The sequence below is a fragment of the Electrona antarctica genome (assembly GCF_951216825.1).
Source record: "Electrona antarctica genome assembly, chromosome: 8".
Lineage (NCBI taxonomy): Eukaryota > Metazoa > Chordata > Actinopteri > Myctophiformes > Myctophidae > Electrona > Electrona antarctica.
Genome location: NC_136789.1, coordinates 17,295,749 through 17,321,989, shown reverse-complemented (window position 1 = coordinate 17,321,989; position 26,241 = coordinate 17,295,749). Strand labels below are relative to the sequence as shown.

Sequence of the window (26,241 nt, the reverse complement as noted above, 5' to 3'; positions counted from 1 at the left end):
ATATCTTGGCCATTTTATTACGGATCAAATGACAGATGACGATGATATTTACAGACAATGTCGGAAGCTGTATGCTCAAGCAAACACTATTGCCCGAAAGTTCTGTCATTGTTCCACTAAAGTGAAAGTGTCCTTGTTCAAGGCATATTGCACACCGCTTTATACTGCACACCTGTGGTCATGTTATAAAAAGTCTAGCATGCACAGGTTGCAAGTTGCATATAATGATGCCATGAGAATACTTCTTAAACAACCCAGAGGGGGCAGTGCTAGCCAGATGTTTGTCACTGCTGGAGTGAGGACTTTTAAAGCACTCCTAAGAAATCTAATGTTTAAATTTATGAAAAGGCTGGATGTGTCAACAAACAGTATCATTGTAGCGCTTTCAAGCCCCTCAGTGAGCTGTTCACGTTATACATCTAGTTTAAGGGTACACTGGCTAAAATGCCTGTATGTTCTACCTGTGGGTTAAGTTATGTAAGTTTTGTATTTGTTTTACATGCTTTTATGATTTTTTATTGCCTGTTGTATCTCTTGTATGTTACCCCGTGTATGTATCCCTATGGACCTGAGTCTGCTAATAAAGTTGAATTATTAATTAATTATACCTTTAATTATTAAATGATATACTACATTTAATACCTTTTTTGCGGTTTTCTTTTTAATTATGTTGTCTGTCTTTTTTATTTTGTATTGTATTGTATACTATATAGTCTCATGTGCTGTCATGTTGGTGTTTTGTGTTTCTTCTTGAGTGGTGCAACCACCACACAGCTATAGACAGCTATGTGTGGCTGTGTCCGAGCACGGAAATAGTGTTGTTGTTGCACAGCCTAACACAGACACACACAGGCCAGGGAGGTGGGCTTGTACAGTACAGTACAGCACCACTCACTTTAGACGGGTCTGATTTTTATTTAATACAAATGATAACAGAAATATGACAGGTAGTCTATAGGACAAGCCACAATGTAGAATGTGTTTGTTTCCTTAATATAGGACATAGTGTGTTGCCTTCTATTTGCTCACTTTGTGTTTTTGTTGGAGCTGGTGGCCAATGATTTATGAAGGGCAGGAGGACTCAGGAGGAGGTGGAGCACAGAGCAAACGGAGAGGAGAGTTTGAACTGTAGGGATTCATAGACTGACATTTATATAAATTCAGACCATATGCTGATTATTGGACCTGGAGGAAGAAGACAATTGGAAATATCGGATGGAAATTCAAGACTTGTTCACTCCTTAGAGTGCCATATTAAGGACTTAAACTAAATATACTGGGGGACAGTAGCACCGGTTAGAAATCAGCCTTTGTCGAGGACCTCCTGTAGCTCCTGTACCTGGCTTTGCCGATGTCAGTCTCAGTATGTGAATGTGTGCTGTGCCTCCTTCCATCACTGCTTCTCCTACTGCTCTCCCTGGGCCTGCGCTGGCCCACAGCACAGCTTTGGCTCTGGCTCACTGCGAGGGCTGGCGCCTGGAGGCTTTGGCTCGCCGTCTGTTGGCTTCTGGAACTCCCACAGCTAAACATAGCAGCAGAGGGAGCCTGGGATGACGGCGGCCCTGTGGGGACAACATGTGACCGATCTGGCCCCGAACAGAGCAGCACACCTCGACAACATTGGCCCCGCCGTGGCGTTGCATGCCAGCCCACCGCTCTGGCCCAACACCTGTTCCAGCACTGTGGCTCTCTGGCCCTGCCAAAGCTGGCAGCCTGGCCCCGAGGAGACCCCCACGTCCAGACACTGCGCGGGCTGCTGTGGGGGAGCTGCTGCGACGGCGAGCAGAGTCCAGTGCAGTTCAGCCGGGAGCACCTCTTAATGAGAGACGGCGGGACGGTGGCGTTGGACTGGGCCGTGGAAGCGGCCGGGAGGGAGAGCAGGGCCGAAGCCAAGAGAGAGAGGGAGCATCAGCCGGCTGGGACGAAGGCACTGGGCTGCTTCACCTCCACCCCTCCTGTCCTCATCCTCGTGCCACAGTTTTGGGGAGGGTTGACCCCCCACCTGAAGGAGCTCTGCCACCTGGCCCTGTGTCAGGGGTTCTACGCGGTGGTGTTTCACCCGCGTGGCACGGCCGGCTGCCCGCTCACCACCCCGCGACTGACCGAGTTTGGAGACCCGACCGATCTGGAGCAGGTACAGTGACTGTACAAGGGACTGTGAGCTTTTTTTTTTACAGTCGATCTACTGTGTGTACATTATTATTACACTATTATTCGTCACTGTCGGGCAGAAACCAGCAGCCAACTCCATTGGCCCCTCAAACTGTCTGCCAAAGCAGCTAACTTCAACCCCCTCTCCGCACTCATGTTGACAATATATAAAGTCACAATACCAACTTTGATGAGGCAGTATTGCTTTGTCTTAAATAAATATATAAATAAAATACATTTCCTGAAAATGTTACATTATGGAGTTACTGTAGCTGCATGGTTTCTGCCAAGTAAACCCTAGTGATCCGATCTACAAGCTCACATTGTGATCTCGTAGAATGGCTATTTTTGGCAAAGAGTTTTGGTGTAGAAGGAAAAGAACCTGACCCTGGTCAATATAAGTATATAGGGGTTTAAGTTTAAGTGGATAAAGTAACGTCAACAGGACGACTGGCATAGACCTCTGGGCACCTAGGTTGCTAATCCAGCCTGACAGCTTGTTGCAGGTTTGATTCCCGATCCCGACGACCTTTGCTGTGAGCCACTCCCCAATGCCCATCTCTCTCCCCTTTTCCTCTGCCCGTTTTCCACCAAAAGAGCTTTGGTTCTAGAACCAGTTCTGTTCTACATTCTTGGAACCATGGTGATTTTACGGAACCGGCGGCCATTTTTTGGTTCCAGTTCTGAAGCTTTAAGGGTTCTGGACCAATTCATTTTCAGTGGTAGCCTATAATATTAGGCGGGAAAAAATAACTGAACCGGTTCAACCCTGGTGGAAAAGCGACCCCATTAATCCCCTTTAACCCCCTTCCAGGCAGTGGCTTACGTGCGTAACTGTCACCCGTCCTCTGTGCTGGTGGCGGTGAGCGAGGGCTCCGGTTCGGGGGTCCTGCTGTCCTACCTAGGGGAGTGTGGCTCCGCCTCCCACCTGACGGCGGCCGCCACCATCTCGCCGGTGCTCCGGGGCCAGCTGTGGTTCCAGACGCCCATGCCTCCCGTCTACCGCTGGGGGGCGCTCATCCACAGAAAACTGCAGTTCAGCAGGTGAGGTGGTTATTGAAAACGAACGCTTCCAAACTTTAGAACAATTATCGCCTGCATGTGAACACAAACACGATGATTTGATTGGCTGAGAATAAAAAGTGAGGGCAAAAAAGTGTAGACGCCAAAAGTGATTGGCCGGAATTACATTTTGTTTTTATATATATTTTTTTTTATTTGGTTTTTAACATTTTAAAGAACAAAACATTTCGTTTCCCCACACCTTCCCCCCCCCAGCATAAATACAAATACATCATTGTCCTCTTTCTCTGTCATGTCTTTGTGCACTGCATACTCTGTTTCCTCACATGAAAGGTATTGGATAATAACAACATTTGACATTTGTGATGATTTGATTGGCTGAGCACGGAATGTGATGTATGATGATCTATGCGCCCCTAACTTCACATGAGTGTAATTTTATGCAAACAACAACTTTAGAGGTAGAAAGACTATAATTGAAGCTTTCCATACAGCTTGGAATGTTGGTGCGTTTAACGTCCTTTAACACAATCGGATGTTTGGATGTATGGGCTGTCAAGGGAGTTGTTTTTTGCCACTCAGTAGGCGAATCAACCCCTCCGAGGGCCCTGGAGCTACACCAAATCAAAAGGCACCATGTTCACGTGTGTGCATGGGATTCGCTTGTGCATAACACAATCAAGAACGACACTTTTGCGTTTGCGCGCCCAGTGAATGAACGTGCGTGCGTTCAGTGCACTGCTAGCACTATTGCCACTGCTCCCGTAGTTATAAGGCTGCACCCCGACGCTGGATCTGCTATTTTGAGTCTCCTCCCAGTGCAGATTGGTTAAGAAACTGTTGTCAAAAACCAAAAACACTAGTTCCTGTGTTGCGTTACATTGACATTGGTTACCTATGAATACGGTTTCGACGGAAGCAACAGCTGTACCTATTTGAAATAGTCTCGCACAGGGCCCTGCAAGCCGTGGTCCCTGGAGCTTAAGTTCCATTGTTAATCCGGGCCTACTTCCAGGTACGATGATGTCACGTGCATAGCCTCTATTTAAAATTAAACACTATTCACCCATATCTTCTCAGGTATGCGACCTCCTTCAGTGCAGCTGTGGACGTGGATCGTATCCTCCGCTCTTCCTCCCTCAGAGACTATGAGGAGGCTCTGTTCTGCTCCTCCACCTCCACCCAGCCTCGGCAGACGACACCAAGACCTCCTACACCAGGCCCTCCGACCGGCTCACCCGGCCCTCCTACAGGCTCACCCGGCCCTCCTACAGGCTCACCCGGCCCTCCTACATGCTCACCCGGCCCTCCTACAGGCTCACCCGGCCCTCCTACAGGCTCACCCGGCCCTCCGACGGGCTCACCCGGCCCTCCGACAGGCTCACCCGGCCCTCCGACAGGCTCACCCGGGCCTCCGACAGGCTCACCCGGCCCTCCTTCAGGCAGGAGATCCGGGGTGACTTCTCCCCCAAGAGGAGTCACCACGGGGCCCTCGGAGGTCTGGGCACTGGGGGAGAGGGCTTACCCCGCCAAGGACTGGGACGGCTACTGGGAAAGGAACGAGCCTCTGAGAGACGCAGACGAGGTGGCGGTCCCCGTGCTCTGCATACGCAGCCGCGACGACCCGCTCTTGCCCCCCGCCTCCACCACGCCGCTCCCGCTATTCCACAGCAACCCTTATTTCCTGCTGGTGACGACGGAAACGGGGGGGCACTGCGGGTTCGCACGGGACGAGTGGGGCGGCACACAGGGAGGGCCAGAGAAAGCCACGACACGCAACTGGAGTCACGCTGCCATACTGGAGTACTTCAGACTGGTGGCCGACTTCCTGAAGGAGGAGAGAAGGGGGGGTGTGAGGGGGCATGGGGGCCAGGGGAGGAGCAGGCCTGGCACCGTGCTGCCCCCTCGCCGGAGGAGAGGCAACGTGGTGCGGAGGACAAGAACACAGACGCAACAAATCTTTGAGGAAGAGGAAAGTGGGGAGTTCACGTGGAGGCGAAGCTACACACGCTGAGCAAGGTGGCGGATTCGAATGAAAATCCGAATGAAAATACTCATCACTCTAATGCAATCAAGCAGGCTGGAGCCTGCTGGCTGCGATTAGTAGATTGTCCGACAACGGACATCCTAACGGACAACACGACCCACGTTGGTCGCGTTGTCCCGACTATTAATAACCCTAACCATAACCTCAGTCTTAACAGACCACGTAAGCCCCCTAACCTCATATCAGTCTTAACTGGCCACGTAAGTCAGTTTCACGATTTTTTTCGCTTCGTCGGCAGTAATTTCACTTCTGTTTCCTAATCACAGCCAGTAGGCTCCAGGCGAGCCTGCCGGCTCGATTGCATTCGAGTGATAACATATCAGTTGATAACATTTGACGCGGTTGTAGCGAGGAAGATGGGATAGGGATTCTTGGGGAGGAAGTGTGGGTTCTCTTCAATTCATGATATGCATTGCTTCCTCATCTCCTCTGAACATAATAAAGAATAGTAGTGTTTCTGTCAGAAGACCAAAAGGAGGAGTTACACAAAGTAAACAGTCTATACCAACACTGGTTTCCAGCTGGACTTTATACTGGCCAAAGGTCTTTCTACCAATATACTCCATTGATGTATTTCTATTTCCTTTTGTAGCCTGCTCTGTGGTTACTCTATAAGGAATAGAGTAACCACTTGAACCAGCTTGGTATTCTGTTAATTTCAAAACATTTTAAAATTTAAAATGTGTGAATTCCCCTTATCGGTCTGTGGCCTCAGCCTGATCTCACAGAAATACTTAAATACAGAATTGCATATGCAGTGTCATATGTACGGATTATTGGCTTTTCTAGTCGTGTATTCTCCGCATTTCTGTGAGATCGGGTTGGTGGCCTAACACATATCAATTTGGGTTTCCCTGACATGACAATATTTGAGAACGGCTGGTCTCTCACGCACGCACGCAAGCAAAAGAAAGAACCAGAAAATTACTAAAATTACTTTATTACAGTTGATTCTTTATCCAGTAGCCCTCTTCCAACAAAAAATAGTAATTACAAACAAAATATTACATTTAACCCCTAAACATTTTGTTTCTGAATTTCTTTTATACATTTAAATCACTCTTATATTCTGTAATATGTCTTGACATTCAGTTTGTTTTTCTTTTTTGCACAATCTATACATTTTTTTTTCTTGTTTTTCTTTTTAATAGATGTTAATAATACAGGTCTCCGGGACTGGAGAGTAGAATCCAACAGTAAAGATCCACCAATGACAGGAAGAAAGGAATACTGACTGACAGACTGTACAGAGACATACAACTCACTGACCAGCCAAAGACAGTGAAGCCCCTTGTTGGGGATATATGGCTAATCACAGTAGACTCACACCTCCTTTATCCTCCGTTGTACCACGGCCTCACTCGCAGAATATCGTTGCCATCGGGCTGAAACCATGCATCTCCATATTTATTTTTACAGCATTTTCCATACAATGTCGATTTTTGATTTGTGTGTGTGTCTCTCTATGTGCTTGCAACTAAATATTAACAACATTCGATCAATTGGAGCAATTTCCTGAAAAGTAACCGTTTTTGGACATACAAAGCCGATACACAAGCACACAAGGTGTCACGACGGAGGCGACACGTTTCGTGAGCTTCTATAATCTATATCGTCCGTTGGGTGGAAAGAAGCTCACATGTCCTAACGTCCAAAACTGTTACTTTTCAGCATTGAAATGAAAAGATCTAAAAGCTCGAAACTTTGCCTTTGTGTGACGCTGTTGTATGATCGAGTAGGGCATTAATGTATGGCGCACACACACACACACACAAATCACAAAGTGTAAAATATGGAGATAGGTTTCTGCCCAACAGTGTCGATATTGAGCCATTTCCAGCGAGAGACACTGTCGTACGACCAAGTAAAAACCAGGCTTTAATATTCTCCTCTGGACAACCACGTGTGCAATCGAAACGTACACTAGCTCCATCCCCAAGACAGAAAGCTAGACCCTCCTAAGACTTGTTGGAGGACACCATTATTGTGTGTCTCTCTTCCTCATCTGGCCCTCTCTACACAGTAACATGCTGAGTGTTAATGTCAGTCTAGTGTTTGTGCACAAATGGAACCAAATGGATTTGTACACTCTCAAGAGTTACTCCTTTTTGTTTTGTACACAGTTACAAAGGGTCCATTTGGTTCCATGCGCACACTCACAGCGTTCATATTAACACTGAAGATTTGACTGTGTACATTGCATCGTTAAAATGACTATTTCCGCCATTTAAAAAAAAAAGGAAATAAAACTGGCGTTAAAACGAAACAATAAAAAACTAAATGATTGGGAGCGATGACATCCTGGTTGAAGAGTTCAAAGTTGGGACATTTTAATGTGTATATGTGTGTGTGTGTGGGGGGGGGCAGACACAACAGATAGTGGGGTACTGTGAGAATGCAGCAGTTATAACAGGAGAGTGTAAATGTTTGTCAAAGAAAAGTCCAAACTACTTCAGAGGCCCCCAACAGACCCTGTGAGTAACTCACTCCAGAACCAGATGCTGGCTACATTTTCACCGTCTGGTTTTGCGGCGGTATTTGAAAATTACTCTTTTCCATCCCGTCTTTGTTCGTGAGTCTAAAGTTGGCAGCATACTTTTCTTTTCAGCTCAATGGAAGCAGTCAAGGAATTTGCGAATACAATTGTTTTATCCTCGATGTGGCTCCGCCTGGGAGAGGTGAACGTTTAGACCCCGCCCACTTGTGTACAGTGCTAAAACGGTGATTTGCCACCTGGTTTGTGATAAAAAAACGAAATGAACACCTCGGAATCTCTGTCACACATAAATGTCCGTAATGGGGGGTGGGGGTCGGGGGGTGCAGTGAGGTTTTGCTAGTTCGGAATTGTTGGAGGTGCAAGAACTTCCGAAACAAACTTGTTCTTAAAATCTCGCTGAACGTCGTTTCCACAAAGAGTATGCCGAGCCTTTTAAAGGGACACTTCACCCTTTTTGCAAAAAAGTATGTTAATGACGTTTAGAAGATTTAGAACACTTTCCTGGGGGTCTTTATGTGTGTAATATGTGGTTTTAAATATTTTAGATTTTAGCAGTGAGCCCAGTGTATATGATGACACTGGGCTCACTTACTTCCTGGACTACATGTTGTCTCAGTAAGACAGCCCTCCCAATATCCACAAGGCATTATGGGAATTGTAGTCCAGGAAGGAAGTGAGCCCAGTGTCCATGACATCATAGAAACTGGGCTCACTGCTAAAATCTAAAAATCACATATTACACAAATAAAGACCCCCCGGAAAGTATTCTAAATCTTCTAAACGTCATTAACATATATGTTTTTGCAAAAAGGGTGAAGTGTCCCTTTAACTGATTCATTACACGCATCATTTTAAGATAACTTTAACCTCATCAATCATGAAACTGTTATTTCCTGGTTTGACCCAACAAATCATTTTAAACTGTCCTTTTACGATGGGAGATTTACCGCTTAATAACAATCGCTCTAAAACTGTACAGTGAAAACGCAGCCCCAGAAAATGTCAACGTTGTTTTGTTCCTCGTCTAAGCACTGCTATAAACCATGTCATCGTGTCCACATCACAATCAATTCAATCTCTCCCATTTGTCAATTTATTACACTTCCATATTTTTTTCCTCAAATCCTAAATGTACAATATAAACACGGATCCCTGTACATTCCACCTTTGAAAATCACAATGTATAATCTCCACAGTCTATATACCCTCTGCCTTTATATCTCTGTTTTATGGTAGCCTTTCTTATGAAATAAAAAAGGACATATATATACTTATATATGCATTTATATATATTTTTTTATTCTTTTCTTTCACCTGGTTGAAGTGTTCTTCCCAAGTTAGGAAGGTAGGCGGGAGAAGGGGTGGTGGTGGGGGGGGTGAGACAGAGTGGGCTGCCAGACACGGGGGGAGGCTGCAGAGGCATGGCGGGGGAGATCGCAGCATCACCGCTCCCCAGTCCATCGGCCACAACAGGACACTCGCCAACGACAAACCACTTGTGCATGTATTGAAACTAGGTGCAATGTGAATGGAATGTGCCGGATTTATACTCCCGTCGCGCACCGAAAGCAGCCTGTCTACAAACTCACAGCGCTAATTAATTTGTATCATCTCTGATTCTGAAATATAACACTTCACTGTTACGTCCCTTCTCTCCTCTGATTAAAACGTCCCTTTCTCATTTGCCCCACGATATTCAACTGCCTGGTGTTGCAGGGGTATTGGGACTGCGGACCAGAGCTCAAATGATGAGAAAGGTTGCCATGCGTGTGTGTGTGTGTCAAGTTGAATATAAAGCTTGATGTGCATTTAAGCAGAATGGTGCAAGAATGCATCTGCCAGAGTTCCACTTGAGTCGACGCTCTCAGGGTAAAACGACAGGGTGGGGCTAGAATTATCCCAGGGATTTTCCTACTGCATAGATTTTCATCGATCAAGACACGCCATACTGTATTTCACTGGTAATTACAACTGGCAAAGGTCAAGGTCAAATTAAAATGGTTCAAATTCAAATAATGAATGGGTTAAATGCTGCCGAGAACCCATGGTGGATGAGCAGAGTGGGCATAGCGTGCCTCATTCATTGGCTATGGGTACATGTGGATGGAAGGCAAGGGGCCTGTGGATGCCCAAATACAACTCAAAAACACCTGAGTACACATAATATGAATTAAACGGAAACACTCCTGAAATCCACCCATCTGTAACCCACCTTTACACACATACTGTACATTTGGCCACACTATCATGTTTCAGAAATACTGGAGGCTCTCAGGTCGACGCAGATGGGCACGGTTCCTGCCCACCACTGGAGGCTCTCCGGTCGACGCAGATGGGCACGGTTCCTGCCCACCACTGCGAAGACCAGAGGTTTTACTCCTCCGCGGTGCATTCGGCTTGGCCAATTGTGTTTCAAACACACACACACTTGGCCGGGTTCGGGCGCAGGAAGCCGGGCAGGGAGGGCGTTCTCTGTCACTGCACATGCGTTACGCCCTCCCAGTGAAACTAGTCACTGTCAGGTTAAAAGAAGCGACTGGCAACTTCATACTGGAGGAGACACGTGGCCGTATATAACCTCCCATCTGACAAACTGTACGGCTTGGCAGTGACTACACAAGAACGGACAATTGGGAATTGTCATAAATTGGAAGAAAAAGGAGGGAAAAAAGTTTCAGAAATACTTCTGAAATCAGCTTAATGAAATTGGCATACCGGTTCATTAGACAATGACCAAAGGAGTCTATCTGTCCTTGCTTTTGGCGTCTTTAAGAGCCATACATACAAGAAATACGTCCCACAGTGCCCCCATAATAATAAATACTCTAAACGGTTGAGTAGTCATAATCTTAGCACATCCTCTCATCTTTCCATTTACTTTCTAACATCACCTCTTGCAACCATTCTGAAATCACTCTTTTTCCGTCTTTAATTAAAACTCCTGCTTCAACTCTTCTAAAAGCCTTCTACTGCACAGCAAAAAATCATCTCATGGTGCCTGCTGGCCTAGCGGTCCAGGCGCCTGCCACATATAGGCTCTGGCCTGACAGCGCGTTGTGTGTTCGAGTCCCGTTCATGATGACCTTTGTCTCTCCCTCCCTCTTTCCTGTCCTGTAGTCCTTAAAGTAAACCAAACAAAACAAACCAGGCTGTGGGACGGATTTTGGCCATGGGAAACAAACAACCTACAACAAAGTTCACTCCTCAGTTCTTGCTATTGGCACTGGGACTGTCTTCAAAATATGGAGAAGTACATTTGGGTCTGTGGCAACTGAAAACTATATTTGAGTCTATGGCAACTGAAAACTAGTGCGGCAAATACCCAAAGACACAAAATAACACTATTTAGGCTACAGTAAAAAAATAAACGGTGGCATTACCTTATTATGACTCCTATCCATTATAGAGTAGCCTTAGGGCCTTTGGGCTTCCACAGTCCCCTGCTAAGCGGCACATCAAAGGAAATCAAGATCGAGATGAGACGGGGCAGTTCGAGCACTGTGCCGTATGTTTTAAATGCATCGACGCAAGCAAAAGGAACTGCGTGGAATGCATGCGTAGTGGCGTGCATGTGTGCATGACCAGTGTCATCTTGGTCATGTGTGCATGACCAGTGTCATCTTGTTGGACAAGACATAGTCTAAATAAGTGGTTCTCAAACGTTTTAATTTCAAGGACCCCCCCCCCCCTGCACACTCTGAGAGTGTACAAACGGAACCAAGTGGACCCTTAAGGAACCCACACTTTGTGTGCACTTTCGTACACTCTCAAGACTAACAGACCTGTAAGGTTCCATTTAGAACCCCCTCAAGGAACCCAATGCGGTCCCTGGACCCCCACTTCTGCGCACCACCGCCGGCCTAAAATCTACGCCAAGTGTTGTGTTCCGTTTAAGAGTATGTGTGTGTGTGTGTCTGGTCTAGGTGTAGGACAGATGGGATCCGTTGGAGATCTGGGAGGTGATGCTGGCGCTCCTGCTCATCCCCTGCTCGCTCCTCCCCCCCGACGGCGTCCTCCTCATGGCCTGCGGGCTGTTCCTCACCCCTCCTCCCCCGGCACCTCCTCCCGCACCCCCCCCGCTCCCCCTCTGACCGTGGTGGTGGTGGAGGCTCCAGGGCGGAGGGCCCCCCGCCAACATGGGGTGGCCCCAGGGCTGCTGCTGCTGCTGCTGCTGAGGGGAGCCGCTGGAACTGCCCGGGTGGTGGAGGTGATGGTGGCCTCCTCCTCCTCCTGCTCCTCCTCCGGACCAGTGGCTTCCTCCTCCGCCTTGAGCACCTCCTCCCTGACCTATAGTGTTGATTTGGAATGAAAAAAACCGCAATTTAGTCTTTTGATTGAAATTGAATTTAGTTTTAGTCACATTTTGGTCGTCTGAAATGTTCTGGTGTTAGTCTGGATAACATAAGATTTTATATAATTTGGTGGGCCTTGATGTTGTCGAAATGACAACAACAACATGTTTTTACAGTTTGTTGCATGCTGAAAATAGCCAATTGTAGATCTGCTATTTTCAGTTCTTTTCATTCTACTAGATCTTTTCTCCACTAGTCCCTCCTTAACATTTGAGTCTAGTTTTTAATTTGTTGACGACATTGTCGTATATTTTAGTCTTAGTTTTATTCATCGTAGCCGAGTCTACGTCAGTGAAAAAAAGATAGTGGACGTCTGGACGAACATTTTGGGTCATAGTTTTAGTCTGCCCTGACCTCCTGCTCCTCCTCCTCCCACCCAGCCGCCCTGGGAGGAGTCGTGGGGGTTGAGGTTGGACAGGATCATGTTGCTGAAGCCCAGCCTCATGGACTCCGAGTCGAAGGCCTCGATCTCGCGGGCCTGTCGCTCCAGCAGCGAGCGGATCCGCTCCAGGCGCTCGTTCTGCAGCGTCAGCATCTCCTCCTCGATCTGGTGTAGGGAGAAAGAAGAAGTAAAACATCAATCTACAATCTCACAACAACCTGATTGCTTTTTTTTTGCAGTTTATTTTTTTTAAATAAAGAAAATATGAACAAATACATTTCTCCCCTCAACATTTATTATTTGAATGAACTATATTTTAAATAATTGCTTGCCTTACATTGATTAGTTTAACTAAGTGTGACCCCTGCAGTTATCAGCAGGAAATGTTTTTCATGTGATCAATGTGTCATGTGGTGTTCCGGGTACCCCCAAAACCAATGCTGACCCCCGTTATTTAGCGAACAGCGCCAACCAGAGGAAAAAAAATAAAATCCTTTGGTAACTCGTGTCGCGCATGCACACGCGTTGCCCTGAGCCCCACCTTCTGCTCGAGCAGCGCTCTCCGCAGCGACACCCTCTGCTCCAGGTCCCTCCTCTCCTTGTCCTGCTGCGCGTCCGTCTGCATCTTGATCTTGCTCTGGTAGGCGTTGAGCAGCTCCAGCTCCTGCTGCAGCTGCATGCGCAGCACCTGGCACTCTGCCTCCTGCGCCTCGTCAAGCCGCAGCTGAGAGAGACATACTGGAATTAGATACTGTAATAGTGCACCAATGTTTCCCAAACAACGGGTCGGGACCCATTTGTGGGTCACGGAACAATTTTGTTCCCAAAAATCACACCTGTGTGAAGTGAGTGGTGCAACTCCGTGTGGGGACCCCCCACACGTTGTGAGCTTGTAGATCTGCTATTTTCACTAGTTTGGGTCCCGGGCAAACATCTAATTTCTCTTTTGCGTCACGGGCGAAAAGGTTTGGGAACCACTGCTGTAATGCACAACTGTCGTCACATTGGCAATAGGGAAACATGCCAATAAAAGGCAAGCACAATGAATACAAATAACATTCCAATTATATGATGGATGGATAGGGTCTGGGATAAGTAAGGGATAAACCACACATAGGTGTATGCAATGAAAACCATTTCCATTCCATTGGAATTACATGGTAAATGTAATAACACATCAACATTATTCTTGCAGCTAAGCTATACCTTATTACATTCTCCACACTGCTGTGTTGCGTGATGGAATCAAAGGTTTGTGGACTTTGTGGACAATTTAGCTAAACTAAAAAGAGGATTTTACAGTGCAGTGACTCCCTCTGTCCAACAGGTGGTGTCTCATCCCTTCTAGTAGGGTTGGGTGATGGGACTTAAAATGTATATCAAGAGAATCATTTTAAACCTTTGGCTATATATCTTTTTTAAATTAAGTACAAAGTGAAAAATTGCAGATTTACAAGTATATCTGATCACTAATAAAAACAACTGCTTCTCTATTATTCGATTAACCTACATCGGCAAGATTAAGATTGGGTTATTGTTTCTAAATATGGGCTTGGATATACTTTCAGTCACGCGCCTGGCCCTGTCCTCTCTAGCAGTGTTCATTTTGATTTAGTTGTAGTCATAGTCTTTTGAATAAAATTTCACTTAGTTTTGGTCATATTTTTTGTCATCTGAAACGTTTTAGTTTTAGACTAGTTTTAGTCGACTAAATATCATAAAATTTTAGTCGACTAAATCTACAATTGATTTTGTCGACAAAAAAATATTTTAAGGGCCTTGAGGATGTCGTAATGTGCTGATATGCAAATCTTTGAAGATATATTCTCTCCCGAATGTTTTTAAGTCATATCTTTGCTTCTGGGCGGGGGGTCCCTGGAACAACATATTTGGGGAAAATACAGATAATTCTGGGGGTCCTTGACCCCTTGACATGAAAAGCTCTCCAGGTACTCACGGCCTGCGTGGAGAGCATGTCGTTGATGGAGTGGTCGTACTGCTCCGCCAGGATGGCCAGCTTGCGCGTCTGCTCCTCCTTGAGCCTCTTCAGCACGGCCTTGTGCTCCGCCTTGGGCGTAGTCTCCAGCAGGTGGTTCCTGAGGGCCTTGTACTGCCGCGTTTGCGTCTTGCACGTGTCCTGGAACTGCTTCTTGATCGCCATCTCCTTGCACTGCATGGGGGGGTGAGGATGATGGTTGAATGAGCGATGTGGAGGTACTGTACGTGTATGTTTGTGTAACAGCAAAGGGAAAGCTACCCGACGCATTGGAAAGAAGCAACGCAAAATCAGAGAAAACTAAATGCTATTTGGCCCTAAAGAGAGAATACACCGTGGCAGAATACCACTGTGACCGACCCAAAACAAAGACAAATCTTGACTAGGTAGTAGGTACAGACTTTAACTAATGACAAAAAACTCCCATATCTGCTGGGTGAAGTAGCCTACAACAATGAGCACCTTAAAGACTACTAATCATTCACTGTTATGCATCAAGTGACCTCGGGACATAGACATTGATTTTGTAGATATTCAACTGTTTAGAGTAGACTGATGATAGATATGATCCTAGATTACCTTCCCTCGTCTTTTCCTTGCTTACTGTGTTTTCCTTGCTTACTGTAAATCCCTCTGGATTAAGAGCGTCTGCTAAATGGCAAAATTCTGAATTGTAGAAACACTAGACATAAGACATAAACACAGAGCACTTACCTTTAAACGCTTTAGAAAAACAACCATTTGTGCACAACCTTGCAAAAGCTTATCCCATTCTCAAGCTAACCTTTCTTATGCGGCAGTAAATGCACAATATTAACCCTGGGTTGCAATGTAACAGTTCTGTGTGTGTGTGTGTGTGTGTGTGTGTGTGTGACCCCCAAATATATATCAATTTGGGGGTCATTGGGCCGAAAACATTTGAGAACTATGACAGTCCTACCTTGAGGCTCTTGGGCTGCTGTCGGACCTCCATGACGTGCTTGCGTCTCAGCTCCCGCTCCCTCCTCTTGTTGTACTCCATCTGGTTGGTGAGCTCCGTGGTGTGCTGCGTGCGGATCAGCTCCGCCCGAGCCTTCTGGATGGTCCCCAGGTGCCGGAACTCCAGCTCCTGCATGGACTCATGGTGCCGGAGCAGCATGGCGTGCTCCAGATCCTTCTGGGTCTGACGCTTGTTCAGCTCCTTGAAAAAAAAATAAACACACACGACAACAACACGTCAAGAACAAGGATCGGGAATGGAAGTTGGCGAGGTGTGAGTGCTCGTACAACGCCATGGTTGAATTTAACCCATTAAAAAAAAAGATCAATTTGACACTTCTTTAAATATTTGTACATTTAAAAACTGTGTACATTGGTGACTATAGTCTAGCATTCTAGCTGATCTTGAGGCCTACAAAAATGGAAAAAAGCAGTTTTGTTTCTCTCTTTCTTATCAACAAGTACCAACATTGCCAACTAGTGGATTTCCTAGTCGACTAGTTGCTTAAAGCCCTGTGAGTGTTAGTGTGTGTGTACGTGCGTGCGTGAGAGTACTGTACCTCTCGCGCCAGGTCCTGCTCCACATTGTGCCTTGCTATGAGGATCCTGCGTTTGAAGCGTCTACACTCCAGATCCAGATACTGTCTCTGCCTCCTCAGGAGGTTCGCCTCCTCCTCTGCCTACCATACCAAGCACACATCATTAGACCTAGAATGTCTACATTCTATACATAATGTACTTTCACAGGGCGGGGGAATCCACCACCGACCTAAGATCTAAAGTGGTACAAGGAAGGATTCCAGACTTATTCATTTATTTTCATATAGAGTAGCCAATTAGAATTATTTTGTACCGCTTTTACATCTCTCCAATGTAAGTCGTTATTCCCCCCAACGGGAGGAGGTACCGAGGTAGAGCCTCCATCCTACTCCCCCCGCCCAACACTCCCCATTGCCAGGTGCCGCCCCCCAGCCCGTAGGAGAATTTGTACTGTGTAGTGACAAATATCAACCTCTGGCCCGGCGTTCTGCGACAAACCACTAAACGGGGCTGTCGCGGGGAAAGAGTTAAATGAAGTGAATGTGAAGTGAAGGGAACGCAGTGCTAACCTGGAAGTGTTGGATGTTCTCCTTCTGCTTGGACAACCATTCCTGCTTCTCTTTCTTTGGGGTGGACTGATTCTCGCTCAGCTCCTGGCCAACGTGTGTGCACATTTGAAATGACAACGCTTTAGAAGAAAATCAACTGTGTGTACGCAGAGTAGGACCAACTGACATACTGTGGCTACATGATATCAGATACACTAGTGTTATGGACCTTTTCACAGATTATATACTGATATGTCAAGTACAACAATTTTTATTTTGGCACCATTGGCTCTTATTTACCCATCCTATAACTACTAGTAGGAGCAGTGAGCATCCGTTGGTTATTCAGGGAGCAGTTTAGGGGTTCAGTGTCTTGCTCAGGGACACTTGGACACATTAGAGGCTTGGAATCAAACCCGGGACCTTCAGTTTCCCAGGTGGGCTCTCGAACCATTCAGCAATGGCTGCCCGCAGAAGTTGTGCATTTGTGTTTGGTGTACCTCTTTGAGCTGCTCCTTGCGTAGTTTGTACTCGCGTTTCTGTGACTCCAGGAAGCTACTGAGCTCTTTCTTCTGCTGCACCTGGATGTGCTGTTGGAATTTCTTCTCGTCATTGTTAAATGTCTTCAGCTGGATGAAACACAGGTGAAAAGTAGGAAACATTATGCAGTGTTGTCAGAGATAATACAAGTGATGACTGCTGTAGTTTATGGTAAGACACCAATTTACCAATTTTACACTTCGATTTAACCACAAAGTAAACCCTACACTGCAGTATATTGTTGGTTGTACGTCAAACAGCGAATATAGCCACAACGTGTTGTGAAGAGACGAGTGTGAGATAACTGGTTTAAATACTTGAAGGTGTATCTTTATAAACTAAAGATAGTGTCGGCCTCATGTCGACATGATATTGTTATTGACATGTTATTTTTGGCTGCTTTGCCATTTCACATAATCCACACTATCTTTTTGGAAAATCACATTGTGAGGCTTTATTTAACTTTTTTGTTTTACTATTTCACAGTCGCACTCCCAAGTGTTTTGGTAGAGGTTAGCACAATGTTTAACTTATTCTTCCGTTTACCACTGCAGTCCGCAACTTTCTGCCACAAATGTAAGTAAATTGCCACTTTGCCCCCGTAACACTATGTGTTACATATATTTACGGGAAGAAAGATACCAGCCACCAGTTAAATGCTGTTAAGTCTTAATACTGTACCGGGCACTTTTCAACCATCTATTCTCAGTGAATGTGGCCAGTTGAAAAGTAAAAATACTACATACTATTTTAGTCTAGTTTATCTGCATCTACTGTACTGTATGTACGTACATCTTTCTCCATGGCAGCTTGGTGTTTCTTCAGCAGTTTTTCCATCTCTTGTGTGAAAGTGTTCCTCTGGCTCTCCAGTTCCTTGTCCAGTCGTAACCTGTGCTCGTCCATTTCAGCTTTCAGCTTGTTCTCCAGTGCCATCAGGTGCTGAGTGCAGAGCAACACAAAAAAAATCATTCACAAAGCTCTTTGTACATTTCCTAGTATATTTTAGTGTAGATACAATTTTAAACCAGTAAGACTTGAGGTCGATTGACTCGATTCTAACAAATGCCTCTTAAATCAGTAGTCCTCACATTTTCAAGATTTTTCAAAATATTTCAAACTAGCAGATGTACGGGACGCGCTGTGAGGTAAAATGACACATAATGCTTTCATGCTTTTAAACAATTGACTGCCACAGGGTGGCGGTAGAGGCCAGTTAGCTGTGCCACACAGATGGGGCAGATTTCCATGTTTTCACATTCGGGTTCCTCACTCGCAGACCTCCTTGTTTATTGCGTTTTTTCAACATAACATAACATAACAGGGATAACTGGAAACTGGTAATTATTTCAGTATAAGCCAAGAAAGGATCACATATATCATGGCATTTATTAACAGAGCCTTTCATTGTATATCTAATTTTCTCGAGCTGTAAATTATTATCCATTGTGTATGGGAGGGCGGGGTTGGTGATTTTGAAGTATTAGGTGTCTTGCCAATAGTGTTACAAAGGCTATCAGATCTGCTTGAGATCTAGACAGGTGCAGTTGAGAAATGCCAAACAGCCAAACAGAAAAATAAGCTGATTGAATGGGTTAAAACAAAGTTGTCCACACAAGTAAAACAGGTACACTGGTACACAGGCACTGGTATACATATTACTGTATTTATAAATAACAAAAACTGAAGTGGTGAAGTTTCAGGATATAACTTCAATGAGGCAATTAGCTGTGGGATGAAGGGGCCTTTTAATAAATCCTTTGTGGTTCACTTTTGAACATCGCACACACTGCAGACAGTTGTCTGTGTCATGCAGTGATGTAAATAGGTTTTCAAAGTAATGGGTCACGGGACCCAGGGGTGGTCTTTTAGATGGGTCCCAGGGACATTTTATGAGTCCTACTTCAACGACGTTAGAGTACAGTACTGAGTACAGTATTGCATCCCAGGACCCCCGGAGGGTGACATGATTGCATCCTTTCTCAATTTAGTGAGTTTAAGGATGCAGGCTATTTGCATCACTGGTCATGCCAAATCATTTCAAAAAGGCATGCTTCCTGCCAGGACCGTCAATGGGGCATCTGTATTACAACGCTAAAAGTATAATGAGGTTTTAACCTCCTCAGAAGATGAGATGACCCATTTTCACCATAGTCTTAAATCTACATTTTGTATTACTACATCCCATTACCTTCTGGTGCTGACGCCTCATGCGTTTGTAGCCTGACATCTGCTCTCGCAGCTCAGAGTCCTGCTCATGTTCCTGCATCTCACGAGTCACCTGCACACACACACACACACACACACACACACACACACACACACACACACACACACACACACACACACACACACACACACACACACACACACACACAGGACAGGACAGCCGTCAACTACCCATTGTATAAATACTACATGTCAATAAAAGTAAGCAAGCCGCCTTGAGAACCAGTTGTACCATTTTTTATTGTTACTGATAAATGTGGTCAGTATCCAGTAATGAATTTAGCATAAAAACGTGCAACCTGAAAGTTAAATATATAAAACACTTCGGTGTACTTTACTTTGTAACGGAGTAGTTCTATATTGCATTATTGATCATTTTACTTTTACTTAAGTAAATCAACCGAGTACTTTTTCCACCACCGAGTGGGGGACCCACATGTGCTGGACTTTATGCGTGTGTTGTTCTTCTCACCAGTGATGCTGTGCGTATGGTGGCAAAGTGCTCTCTGTTGCGGTAGTGCTTGCGGGGGCCCTGGACCGGAGCGGCCTGGGGCTCTGTGGGGGCGCTGGCCTCTCCTTCCTCCGACGGCCTCTCCTCCTCCTCCTGGGGACACACACAGCCCAGATCAACTCATCAGTAATGGGGGGGGGTTGTAGAGGGTCACATGTCAGAGTGACACTAGTCTCTCGCAGCCAGACAACTATTCCACAATCCACAAATGCTATATAGAGTCTGGAACTAGGCCTCCCGAAATCTGAGCAAGGAAGCTGGCATTTCCGTTCACAAAAATATATTTTAAAATATCTTTTAAAAAAAAGATTATATCCATTTCTGCTAAGCAGCAAGCTAAATATGCTATAGATGATACATTATATTAGGATAAATTATGTGACTGTAAAGACAAAACGGAAGTGGGGAGGAGGCTTTACTTCCGCTTTATCGCTTACTCATGATCAGAGCTTCCGTGCTCCAGACTACATGACTTACTCATGATCAGAGCTTCCGTGCTCCAGACTACATGACACTTACTCATGATCAGAGCTTCCGTGCTCCAGACTACATGACTTACTCATGATCAGAGCTTCCGTGCTCCAGACTACATGACTTACTCATGATCAGAGCTTCCGTGCTCCAGACTACATGACTTACTCATGATCAGAGCTTCCGTGCTCCAGACTACATGACTTACTCATGATCAGAGCTTCCGTGCTCCAGACTACATGACTTACTCATGATCAGAGCTTCCGTGCTCCAGACTACATGACTTACTCATGATCAGAGCTTCCGTGCTCCAGACTACATGCTTACTCATGATCAGAGCTTCCGTGCTCCAGACTACATGACTTACTCATGATCAGAGCTTCCGTGCTCCAGACTACATGACGGAAGCATCATGATCAGAGCTTCCGTGCTCCAGACTACATGACGGAAGCATCATGATCAGAGCTTCCGTGCTCCAGACTACATGACGGAAGCATCATGATCAGAGCTTCCGTGCTCCAGACTACATGACGGAAGCATTACTCATGATCAGAGCTTCCCTGCTCCAGACTACATGACGGAAGCATTACTCATGATCAGAGCTTCCGTGCTCCAGACTACATGACGGAAGCATTGTAAAGTTACCGGAGGCAACAGTCTGGCCAGACGAGACTAGAGTGACACTGATAAAAAGAGAAACATTCTGTATTGTAGAATTCGCTTAATTGTGGGTATTACTGTAGGGCTGTACCGACTGGAATTGTTAGAATCAGATTCAGGCTTTTAATGTGAATATTGGACTATTTGCTTTATATAATAAATACATTTATATAATTTTATATAATAAAAAATGTAGTTTGGTAAAATGGTACATTTGCAGGCGTTTCAGTGCTGATTTAGACTGACAGATTTCTACGTCAACTGCAAGAGCAATATATATATATTTTTGAAGCATGAAAATCAAAAAAATGTTTTTAAGACAACACCTGGTTTCGACGCCTACCGGTTTGAGGTGTATGACGGAGCTGTTGGACATGACGGTGTGGTCCCCGTCCATCAGGCCCAGCTCGCTGCGGCTGTCCTGGGACGCCTCGTTCAGGCTGTTGACGGAGCTGCTCTGGGAGCTGGCGCTGATGGACATGCTGGGTATGGACTGGTTACTGCCCACGCTGTTCACTGTGCCGCTACGCCCACCTCCGCCCTGCTCCGACTCCTACGGCAAGACACGTGCAGACAGAGATAGACAGACACACAGCTCAAGATTCTATTTCGTTTTTGTCAGTGAAAAAAGTTAGTTCGACTTCGACGAACATTTTGCACCATGGTTTTGACACACCCACACCCACACCCACACCCACACCCACACCCACACACACACACACACACACACACACACACACACACACACACACACACACACACACACACACACACACACACACACACACACACACACACACACACACACCTCGTCTCCATCCTGGGCCTCTGACGTGGGTCCGTTGTGTGCTTCGTGGAAGAGGAGTTTCTTCATCTTGCGGTACTGCAGATTGTCCAGCTCACGCACCGCGTCCTTGGTCCTCAGGATCAGGTCCATGAGAACCGAGTCTGGGCGCTCTCGCTGCAGAAATGCATGCTGGGGAGGGGGGAGTGAGGACAGAGTGAATGATTAGAGAGGGAGAAAACATGGAAGAGTGGAAAGAAGAGGGATCCTGGGTGTCAATTTAAAACACAATCCCAACTTATTTATGGCCCCTACACACTGCAAGATATTTGCTCCGATTATGCTGTTGGGGAGATGTTTTGCAGCTCGCCAACAAAACCCCTGCTCGCCATGTGTGAAGGGCTGCGAGAAGATCCGGCGGCGATAAAAGCGCTCGCTGATGCCTTCTCAAGCATTTCTGTGATTCTCAACGGGACACAAACGTACCGATTCTGGTTTCCCACAAGGACAAAGGCATAGTCTGGGGATCGGTGTACACCCACCCTCCCAAGGACAACCTCCATTAGCAGTAGTGAGGCCATTAGTAACAGCTGCTCCGTTACCAACAATAGTATAGAAAAATATCATAATAGTAATTAGGGGAATTTTCTATTTACACAACTGAGCGTGTGCCTGGTGTGCATGTGTGGTGGGTGTGTTTGCACTTATGTTGGGTATGTGTGTGGGTGTGTGTGTGTGTGTGCGTACATACGTACGTGCACAGTGTGCATGTGCGGGTGTGTTTGCAGTTCTGGTGTGCATATGTTTGTGTACAGCATGTGTCGTCAGGAACTAGGGGATTAGTGGGAGAGGAAAAAAATAAAACACAGGCTTATGGGGATAGAACAGAGAGCAAACATCAGAGAGAGATTTAACACCAGAAGTTCCGCAATCTTCATCTTAATGCACTGACCCCACTCTCTTAGTACAGTGTGTGCGTGCATGCGTGTGTGTGTGTGTGTGTGTGTATGTGTGTGTGTGTGTGTGTTCTTACACCCAGCATATCATCAGAGTGTGGTCTGTCCTGGGGAATCTTCTGAAGGCAAGAATCAATAAAGTTTCTAAAGTAGTCCGTCCTGCACAGAAATAAGACAACAGGTTTAACCCCTGGCATCTGCCATTTTGTCAATACAAAATTACATTTTGACATGCTTTTTGGTCATGGGTGGTCTGGTCGACTTGAAACACATGCATATCGTTAACACTAAAAATGTATCTGTGTGTGTGTGTGTGTGTGTGTGTGTGTGAGAGAGCTCTTCACGGGTCAAAAAACCCCTGAAGGTCCCGAACCCGAAATAGACCTGTGATATTTGATCCGATTCCGACCCGTTCCTAGATTTCTTTTAAATGACGGCACCCAGCCTGAGTGGACCTGTGACAATTTGGTCAGATTCCGAGCCGTTCCGGCATTCTTTCTTTACTTATGGGCCCAAGTATGGTACGCTACACATGCATTGCGTAGCTCAACTTTTCTTTGCTGCGTTGATCCTAAAAACAGCCTAAAACATTGCACAGTAAGTAAACAACACTTCATTGCTTTTCTCTTTCACCAGTGCAGCACGTGTCTCGGGCCCTGTCTGGTATTTCCAGAATCAGGGTGCCCGTGAAGAGCTCTAGTGTGTGTGGTCGTTCTCACCATTCACTGGACTGCAGTGTGGGGCTCTCATTCTGCGCTATGTGGTATAAGGCACTCATCGCATTCATGTTAAACAAGGGTGGCTTCCTCTCCGCTGGCAACAAAAGGATAATTACTATTAGAGACAGCACAGATCTTTAACCCATTTAGACCTGGTGAGAAGCAGCATTTCGTTTGTATGGACCACATCTGGAACACACTCCCATAGAACTGCAGTCTGCTGCAAATCAAAGCTAAAACCTTTCCGTTTGCTGCTGCCTTTTGTTGAGATTTTTTATTCTCTATGTATTCCTCCAAATTGAAATTCTGCACGAAATGCAATCCTCATTACCCTCACTATAAGATTTAGCTAACTTTGATTCAGTTATTCAGGTGCAGTAGCTTTTTAATGACTCTGGAAACAAGTTAAAGAAATACAATCTAAAAACAAAGTGATTAACTGTAACAGGTTAATGTAATGACTTTCTGGGTCTTTGTTATGGAGATGTTGGGAGGGGGTGGTTGCAGTGTATGTACTGTATGCATGAGTGTGTTGTGTGCTTGTCACTGTAATTACAAAAGGAACAATAAACACATTGTTTAAAAAAACACATGTTAACTGCTGTGAATAGACAATGACATGTATTGACACTGGTATGATCCTTCAAGTTCAGTGTGAAATTATCCATTGCAACCAACCAACACTCCCTCCAAAACAGACACACATAGACATGTATACACAGACATACGATAGATGCACCTACCTAATTCTATACAGGTGATTCCTAGAGACCAAACATCCACCTTTCCATCATACTGGCCCTCATCCATGGCCAGAATCACCTCTGGGGCCATCCTGGAGAATGAAGAGAACATATTAAGAGCAATAAGCATGCTACTCATTCACTGCCAAGGACGAGCTGGACATTAAACAGATTCACTGCCAGGTATTAATTAATTCGCCCCTGCCAAGGTCAGCCATGTATTAAAAATCACCCTAGGTTCGTGAAAGCTTCATATTATAATGTTAAATCTATCGCATTGCATATTGTTGCTGTCGGGAGGAAACCACCCAACTCTTTTTTTCATGAATCAGTGCTAACCCTTCTGTCTTCTGTGTGTGAAAATATTGAACCATTGGAAAGTAGAAAAAGATGCTTTGGACAAAACCTCTCAACTCCATTGGACCCTCAAACTGTCTGCTAAAGCAACTAACTCCACCACCTCTCCCACTATCATGCACATAATTGACAATATATAAAGTCACAACATCAACTTTGATGAGGCAGTATTGCTTTGTTTTCAAAATATAAGGTTTTCTTAATTTCCTGAAAATTTTATATTTTTCATTTCCTGAAAAATTAACATTTTGGAGTTAGGTGGTTTCAGTTTCCTGAAACATACATTTTGTAACCGCGATCAGCGACGCGGCCGTAATCGACCGCAAATAGAGCTTGTTTTGATTAGAATCGGAATCTGGGATTAGAATCCGAGATGAGAGCATTTCAAAAAGCTAAAGAAACAGTGGGTGAATGGCCGTGGTCACCTTGAATGTCTTAAAGAAACAGTGGGTGAATGGCCGTGGTCACCTTGAATGTCTTAAAGAAACAGTGGGTGAATGGCCGTGGTCACCTTGAATGTCGGGTCATAGCCTGTTTACATCGCGCTAGCATTCCAGAGCTAACCAGAGCAGAACCTAAGTAGCTTAGGACCGCGACCAACCGCAATCAATCTAATTAAAAGACCCAGAACTCTGTCCATGGCAGCCAATGGTTGTATTTGAAAAGAGGGAGGTCTCCGTCCAACATGGCCCTTACCAATATGGCGTCCCCACGAAGGAGTTTGCGGGCGAGGCAATGGAGGCGGAGCCAAAGTCTGCAAGTTTAACCTGCCCGGGTTCAGTTAGCAGGATGTTCCCCGCCTTGACATCCCTGAATGAAGAAGAGAAAGAAAACAGACTAATTTCTGCATTCTGTTTGATTTGATCTCTAAAACAGTTTACATAGTTATGGAATTATAAATGTAAGCTAGTAGCCATGTAATAAGCAGAACAGTGTACAGGATTAATATACATTTTAATGTATATATATATATTAATTTTTTACCATTTATAACGTGCCTCTGTATTGCAAAATGAGTAGCTAATAGCTCAGAACTTTTTGTATAGTTGGATTGCAATAATAATGTGGTATGGGCACAAGTAGATTTGGCTGTCCACCGCTCTAGCCCCACCACAATTTATACTTTAACACGTGATACAGATCTCAAAATCGAATATGTACAGAGCACTTTATGAGCATGATAAAAGAAAAGAAAAAGTCTCAGTCTAAGGAGTTTTACTTCAATTTTTTTATACGGTGAGCGAGTCTTTTTCTGTCAAAGTCTCCCTTGTGTTTTTGAGACCACCGCTACCGTAGTCAAGTTTGGGAAAAAAGCAGTGGCGTGCACAGACATTTAGAGGGGCAGGTGCTCAAGTTAAAAAAGGGCACCTTGTGCAGCGCGTGGAACCGGCCGGTTGCCTTAATCCATTTTGGGCGGGAACCCCTTTTGGTGTTAGCATTATGTTATGCTTTAGCTATTGAAAAATAGCAGATCTACAAGCTCATAGCGCGCCACCGAGTGGCGCGCTATGAACTTGTAGGTCTGCTATTTTTGAAAAAAATCAAAAGGGCACATTGCCAAAAGGGCAGGGGGTGCTAGAGCACCCCCTAGTGTCTATCTGTGCACGCCACTGGAAAAAAGGACAAAGAAACAGTTTTCTCAGTGCTTCAGTACTTTCACACGTGATACAGATCTCAAAATGGAATATGTGGATTGTCATGAAACTCACATTCAAGTTCCCCAGAGCATGGTCTCTACTGATTTTCCTTCTTTTTAAAAA

At 45.3% G+C, this 26,241-nt stretch overlaps 2 protein-coding genes across 3 annotated transcripts in view; one reads left to right on the top strand and one right to left on the bottom strand.

The window, feature by feature from the left end:
• Window positions 1-1,351: 1,351 nt before the first annotated feature.
• LOC306928130 (protein ABHD15) lies at window positions 1,352-5,188 on the top strand (the record flags this gene model as incomplete). The annotated part of the gene is made up of 3 exons (XM_079508051.1): window positions 1,352-2,134; window positions 2,966-3,195; window positions 4,255-5,188. 3 exons carry the CDS (start codon window positions 1,352-1,354, stop codon window positions 5,186-5,188), a joined length of 1,947 nt encoding a protein of 648 aa, XP_079364177.1.
• Window positions 5,189-6,145: 957 nt separating this feature from the next.
• LOC306928607 (serine/threonine-protein kinase TAO1-like) overlaps window positions 6,146-26,241 on the bottom strand; it is a 41,951-nt gene continuing 21,855 nt past the window's right edge. For both annotated transcript variants that reach the window (XM_079508843.1, XM_079508844.1), the window contains exons 8-24: window positions 25,178-25,291; window positions 24,125-24,216; window positions 23,382-23,475; window positions 22,740-22,821; window positions 21,731-21,898; window positions 21,266-21,475; window positions 19,753-19,884; window positions 19,243-19,332; window positions 17,847-17,993; window positions 17,015-17,143; window positions 16,536-16,619; window positions 15,987-16,106; window positions 15,389-15,628; window positions 14,410-14,622; window positions 12,994-13,176; window positions 12,425-12,617; window positions 6,146-12,005 (exon numbers count right to left, since the gene is read on the bottom strand). In XM_079508843.1, coding sequence (XP_079364969.1) covers window positions 11,638-12,005; window positions 12,425-12,617; window positions 12,994-13,176; window positions 14,410-14,622; window positions 15,389-15,628; window positions 15,987-16,106; window positions 16,536-16,619; window positions 17,015-17,143; window positions 17,847-17,993; window positions 19,243-19,332; window positions 19,753-19,884; window positions 21,266-21,475; window positions 21,731-21,898; window positions 22,740-22,821; window positions 23,382-23,475; window positions 24,125-24,216; window positions 25,178-25,291 — 2,659 coding nt within the window. In that variant the 3' untranslated portion in view covers window positions 6,146-11,637. The remainder of the gene's footprint in view (window positions 12,006-12,424; window positions 12,618-12,993; window positions 13,177-14,409; window positions 14,623-15,388; window positions 15,629-15,986; window positions 16,107-16,535; window positions 16,620-17,014; window positions 17,144-17,846; window positions 17,994-19,242; window positions 19,333-19,752; window positions 19,885-21,265; window positions 21,476-21,730; window positions 21,899-22,739; window positions 22,822-23,381; window positions 23,476-24,124; window positions 24,217-25,177; window positions 25,292-26,241) is intronic.